The sequence below is a fragment of the Grosmannia clavigera genome (genome assembly GCF_000143105.1).
Source record: "Grosmannia clavigera kw1407 unplaced genomic scaffold GCSC_132, whole genome shotgun sequence".
Lineage (NCBI taxonomy): Eukaryota > Fungi > Ascomycota > Sordariomycetes > Ophiostomatales > Ophiostomataceae > Leptographium > Leptographium clavigerum.
Window position 1 is genome coordinate 850,059 of NW_014040810.1, and position 6,000 is coordinate 856,058.

Consider the following 6,000-nt stretch of genomic DNA (forward strand, 5'->3'; position numbering starts at 1 on the left):
ATCGTGGCAGCTCGACCAAGGGGACTATAGCTGGACCAGCCGACACGGACCTCATCCTTGCCGACGGTGATAGGGTCAGGATCTGATAGGCATTTACGTCGAGCAGGTTTAAAAAGACGGCCAGCTGTCTTTGGCCATGGTCGTGTTGCGGTCGGATAGGCTGTTTTGTTTTTCACACTGCAGAACTGCCGGGCCTGACTGTCTGGATTTGCCTGGCCTAGGTTGAGCAGGATTCGGGCCAGAGCCTTGACATTACCGCAGGGATCCGGGATATCGACGTGCGCCGTCTGACAACCGGAGTCAATCACCAGGACGTGCGAGGCATCACAGGGCCTTTTGATTAATGGCCATGACTTCTGACATCATGCTTGATATTGTGGTCGGCTGCGGTCGCAACTGGGATGCAGAAAGTGGCCATTCAGACGAAGCCGTTTTGCTGGCCGTATAGTCTGGGAAGACGAGATGCCGAAGAAGTCGTCTCCAGAGGCTCCGGCTCTCACTGCTCTAGAAGGCAAGCTTAAATCGCGCTCCCTTAACCAGATTACCGTACTTGTCCTCTTTCAGCCCACCGTCATCTGGTTCACGAGGATTCGCCTTCAGACTTACCGACAAGGTCTCCAACTGGTACAAGGTAGCGCACTGTCTTGCGGGTTGCCGATCGTGCAGCAAACAAGGAAGCAATTTGCTGTGGGCATCATTCCCGGCCTTCATACGGCTTCGGAGAAAGACAGAGTCCCACGGCGGCCATGGTATCGCCGTTTTCTCTCTCTTCGCCGCGAGCCGCTCCGGTTGACGTGGTCACACTCAGGTCTCTGACAAGCACGCGGACGGTGAGAACGGTCTCGCCCGCAGGATAGAATGAAACAAGATCTAGCGCTTCTATCAAGAGGCGCATCGACCGGAGACGGCCCTTCTCACACAGTGGCCATGTCTCCAGGTTTGGTAGCGAAAGGCGTGGATCCTCCTCGAGGCTTTCTGCCGGAGCAACAAAGTCGCCGGTTTGAAAGTCTCGTCCCGTAGGAACTCGGCCAGCAAGCCGAAGAAGAGCCTAAATTGGAGATAATGAGCTCGGCCCTCAGAGCTGACACTAGCTATAGACTCCAGCGGAAATACATGGCACTCTGGAATTGCACAAAGCCGCCGAAGTCATAGGGGACGATGGGACCTACCAGGGTAAAGCGGAGGCGCGGATAGGGGTCTTGAGGCTGTGTAATAAGGCCCGTGTCTATGTTGTGCATAGTGGCATGGCCGCAAGATTGCAGAGCGCCGTTTCACCGCTCTTCAAGTAAGACAGAGATCTTAAGAGTCTATTTAAGGCAAAAGGGCAGACTGATTGGCAGGCCCCCCTTTCGAAGTTTGGTGGTGTGTTGAGGTAAAAGTCGGGCCTCTTGAGTCACGTGAAGAATGATCACAATCCATGCGGGATCTAACGGTGGCATCCCGAATGCCTGACCCACTCCCGAAAAGCCTCATTTTTGGCCCCTTCGAGCCCGCACTACGGCCCCTCTGACGCCGTCTAGACTTCTGCTGCGCCGTCTACTTGATGTATATAAGGAGAGCCTCTTACCCTCTGCATATATAGCTAGCCTATGCATCCTATTTTTATTAAAAGGCTACTTTATAGTGTATACTTCCTATACCGCTACTATAGCATTACAAAGAACGAAAGGCTACACCTCGCCCCTCTATCCTTCGCTCTTTATACAAGAAAGAGCTTTATCCCGTCCCTTTCTTAGTCGTTCCGAGTTGTATTACGATGACTCACCGATCCGTTAAAGGATTGCCTACGCTGAACGGGCCTGAAGATTGGCCCGCCTGGTATACGGAGCTGATTTGTCGTGGCAAAAGATCACTAGTCTGGAAGTACGTCGACTTTACCCAGACTGACGAATCAAAACTGGAAAAGGCTCCAACAGAGCCTATTTTGGAAGAATTCGCACCCGATCAGATAGCAGTCTACATTGATAAGAAGACAGACTGGCGATATTATTTGCAAGGCATCGCCAGTTTGGGAGATATGATCGATGACTCCCTTGGCCCCAACGTCAAAATCCAAGTAGTGAGGGATCACAACACCTCCCTCTGGCAGCAGGTTCAGGATATCAAGGACTTCATAGAGCCTTCGCTTTTGTAGATTGTTAGGAATTCTTCAAGATGGTGCTATAAGCACAAACAATGCCTGTTGTCCCTCCATATTTTGCATTGTTTCGTCGTGCTCTCTCGCCGACTATCTTCTCCAAGCGAAGGGGCTCGTCACATATACTCTATACAATTACCCGGGTTGTCTAGTTTGCATACTTCTACCAGGATGAACTAGTTTCATAATCTTTATGCCGACTTTCGCTGCATTGTAGGTATTGCGACACCTACAGAAACCAATAACGGACTACTGTTATTGAAGTCTCAACGGAGTTGTTACTTAAGAAATACCCGTACTGTGGTCGCATAGTATCGGCACCAGGCAGGCTTCTTTTTAGCAGAGAAGGTTGTATTAAGTTGCGCTATATTTGACATGGCATGGCGACGTTAGTTGAAAGGTCTGCTTCCTATAAGAAATACACCGTATGGAGCAATGAAGCTCCCTTGATGTTAGTAGTGCGTTGACTGACACAATGCATCCCTGGGAAGCGTTGGCCAAGCCCTAAAAAGGCCGACGCTGTCCTCAGTGTTGATGCCACTGGCTTCCATGGAGTAGAAGACATATAAGACGGCAGAGAGCATGCCTCTGGCCGAAGGATGTTCAAGAGATACGACACTCCCCAATGAGCTCAATAGCTCAAAAGGTGTCTGCAGAGAAATCGTGATATGTCTAGTGCAAAGGTAAGTTCGGGTGAGCTTTCGCTCCGCAGTAGTTCAAATGTGCAAGTTCCACCTGCTGACAAAAATACGTTACCGTTGGCTGGGGGGTACGGAGATTCAAGATGTCATTATTCATTGGGTTCTATAGCATTCTATTGTTCGTGGCCAAAGGAGGAGTTCCACGGACGGGGCTCCATGCCTAGCAGCATGTCGCTGATGCCCTCCCAGTGCATCTCGGGCCAGGCGACAGGGTCAGAAGCGGCAGCGGGCAGCGGGAAGGCGCTGTAGCCGTAGAGGCTAGGGTCGAAGAGGTCTGGGGCGGGCTGACGCACGGTAGAGACGGTCGAGACGGTCGAGACGGCCGACATGGCCGAGACATCAGCCATATCGAGGAAGCCAGTGGGGACGCTGGTAGGACAGGCAGCCAGCAGCGGGAGGGAAGTGGGAGGATGGTCGAAGGAGGAGACGGCGAGGAGCTGTTGGATAGGGGGGTTTTGGTGGGTATGAAAGGAGTGGTGGCTGGGAAGGTGGACGAGGTGGTTGTGAGTGTTGGGGTGACAGTGGTTGAGATTGGACGGGTATTGAAGGATGAGACTGTTGTCGACATTCTGGGTCTGGCTGTTGTGACTGTTCTGACCATTCTCGCCATTTCGGCTTCGTCCATGACCCTGTCGGGTCTCGCCGTCCGTCCCGTCGTCCGTCTCGGCCACCAGGGCATACAGCTCGCCGATGACGGACATCCAGCGACGCATGGTTCCGGGCACATGCGGGTCGGCGTGGTGGCGGGCGGCGAGGGCGCAGCCGCGGTCGAGAAGGGCGCGGAGGGACGTGTGGCCATGGGGGCTGCTGTTCTGTGGGTAGAGGCTGTCCGCTCCGCAGACAATCCCGAGCACGAGCACGAGCACGGACGAGTACAGATAGTAGACGTCTGCCCAGGCGTGCGGGCTGAAGCAGCCGAGCCGGTCCAGCTGCAGCACCAGCTGACACGATAGCCGCCCAGACTCGACGCAGACGGCGGCCAGCGGCGACGGCGTGGTCACGGAAGTCGACGCGGCTGCCGGTGCCGCCCGAAACTGTTGTAGGAGTGCCGGCCGCGACACCAGCGCGGCCACGTAGTGGTACTGGATATGCAGCAGCAGCAGGGGTCGGCGCTGGGCCGGTGGAACGGCATCGACGGCATCGACGGCGGCGGGACTGAGGTCGAGGGGCAGGCTGTCGCGCCAGCGTGCGAGACGACGGAGAACGGATTCGTGATGGGGGGTAGTCGTGTCGGCATCAGCCCGGAAGCTTTTCCTGTCGCTGGAGCCCCGGTTGCGGATGGCCCGACAGGCGAGACCGAGCAGAACGGCAAGACGGCTGGACCAGACGGCGTAGGGTGGGAAGAGGAGGCGGGTATCGTGGTCGTGGTAGTTGTGGTGGTCCTGATTGGATTCCTGGGTGTGATCTTGGTTGTGACCGTCCACCTCTCCAGGCCCGTCTTCGTCGAGTCCGTCTTCGTCAAACCCATCCACCCCCTCGCCCTCACCCTCCCATCCCACCGCACTCGGCCGGTCGTGCGACGATACCTGCAGCTGCTCAAACGCAAAAAGCGTCCACCAGACCCGTCGGCGCATCGCTCGGTCCAGCGGCCACATTCCGTCGCCGTTCACGTGACCATGATCTTCACCACGTTTCCCATGTCGATGCAGTCCGATGGCGTGGCCGATGCGCACGGCTGCCCCCGTCAGCGTCCAGCACACATCGCGCGAGTTGGTGTGGTGTAGGTGCAGGGCCGCCAGCAGGAGTGCCTGCACAGCGGCCAAGCTGGACGTGAAGAGCACGCGACAGAGCAGCGCCTGAGCCTGGCGCCACCATCGATGCTCGAGGCGGGCGCCGAGACGGCGACCCTCAAACTCATACTGCCGCCGCGACAGCAGCAGGACGCAGAGCAGCGTGCACAGCCAGACAGGGTCGACGTCATCGGGCTGGCGACACCAGTTGTCGAGCTGCTTCAGAAAGGTGGGCTCGTGCAGCACGGCAAAGTCGCTGTTGACGCGGGCAAAAAAAGTCTGCACCAGGCCGTAGACCACAAGCGTGCTGCCGGCATCGTCGTTGTGATTGCTGTGGCCTTTGTTGTCGTCGTCATTTTCGTCATCTTCTCCCTCGCTCTCTTGCAACAGCTCGTCCACGGATCCCGGCCACGCCATCATCCCCGGTAGACTGCTCGGCGACTGTGCCGCGTGGGCCATTGACTGCAAGTCTACTGGTCCTTCGTGGAGGTCGTTGTCGGCACCACCGTCGTCCCCCTCTCCCTGCTGTCGACGACTCACCATCGTTCGCAGCCTCCGCTGGAAGAGAAAGGAGCTGGCCCGGCCAATGTACTGCGCCTGGCCCTGTCGGTCGTGCATGAACCGTCCCTGCTCTGGAGGTGATGTCTCAGTCTTTTTTCTGTCGCTTCTCGTCTCATATGTCCTGTCTGCCGTTTTGTTGTCTGCCCTTTCGGCCGCCATCCCTCCCGTCTCGCCCCCCATCCCCTCCATCTCTGTCTTCCCCCCCACCTCTCGGACCAGTGCCTCCAGGCTCTCTGTGCTCGACAGGTCTGCCGTCGGCATCAGCTGTCGCACCACGCTCTCCAGTAGAGTCATGCGTGCATTTTGCACCTCCGGGCTGCCGTACAGTCGCTGCTTGCGTGGCTTCGTCACCAGGCACTCGTACCCGTGCTTGAGACAGTGTCGGCATCGGTCTTGGCCTGGCACTGCGCTGCACTTTTGCTTGCGGCTCTTGCACCGGTCACAGCTGCGTTCCGTGCGCTGTCGCAGCTCCTGAGGCACTCGCCGGCTCTTGGGAGCACACCGTCCGGCCGAACTCATCGTCATGTTGGAACGTGTGGTGGGTGAGGAGTTGTTGTCGTGTTGTCGTCGTCGTCGTGTCGTCATCAATGTGATTCTTCGTCGGTGTGGTCCGAATTGTCTTGACAATGTGCGTCGTGTTGTTCTGTCGTCAAATCGATCTTCTTTCCTCTTTTCCTGCCCACTTTTCGCCCACTTTCCCCTGCTTCTCTTCTCTCCCCCTTCTCGCTTCTATGTTCGCTTCCTTGCCGCTTTTGTTCCTTCCGCTGCCTCTCGTATTTTCGCCTCGCTCGACTCGTGTCGAACTGAACTTTCGCTCATGGGTACAGCCTTCAAGACCCTCCCCCCAAAACCTGGGGGCGGCATACATGTA

At 56.7% G+C, this 6,000-nt stretch overlaps 2 protein-coding genes across 2 annotated transcripts; both read right to left on the reverse strand.

The window, feature by feature from the left end:
* Window positions 1-694: 694 nt before the first annotated feature.
* Window positions 695-1,238, reverse strand: CMQ_5154 (uncharacterized protein; the record flags this gene model as incomplete). The annotated part of the gene is made up of 2 exons (XM_014318899.1): window positions 695-1,048; window positions 1,170-1,238. The coding sequence occupies 2 exons, from the start codon at window positions 1,236-1,238 to the stop codon at window positions 695-697; spliced, it is 423 nt and encodes a 140-aa protein (XP_014174374.1).
* A 1,713-nt stretch (window positions 1,239-2,951) lies between these two features.
* On the reverse strand, window positions 2,952-5,654 carry CMQ_5255 (c6 zinc finger domain containing protein; the record flags this gene model as incomplete). The annotated part of the gene is made up of 1 exon (XM_014319000.1): window positions 2,952-5,654. The coding sequence occupies one exon, from the start codon at window positions 5,652-5,654 to the stop codon at window positions 2,952-2,954; it is 2,703 nt and encodes a 900-aa protein (XP_014174475.1).
* Window positions 5,655-6,000: the final 346 nt, after the last annotated feature.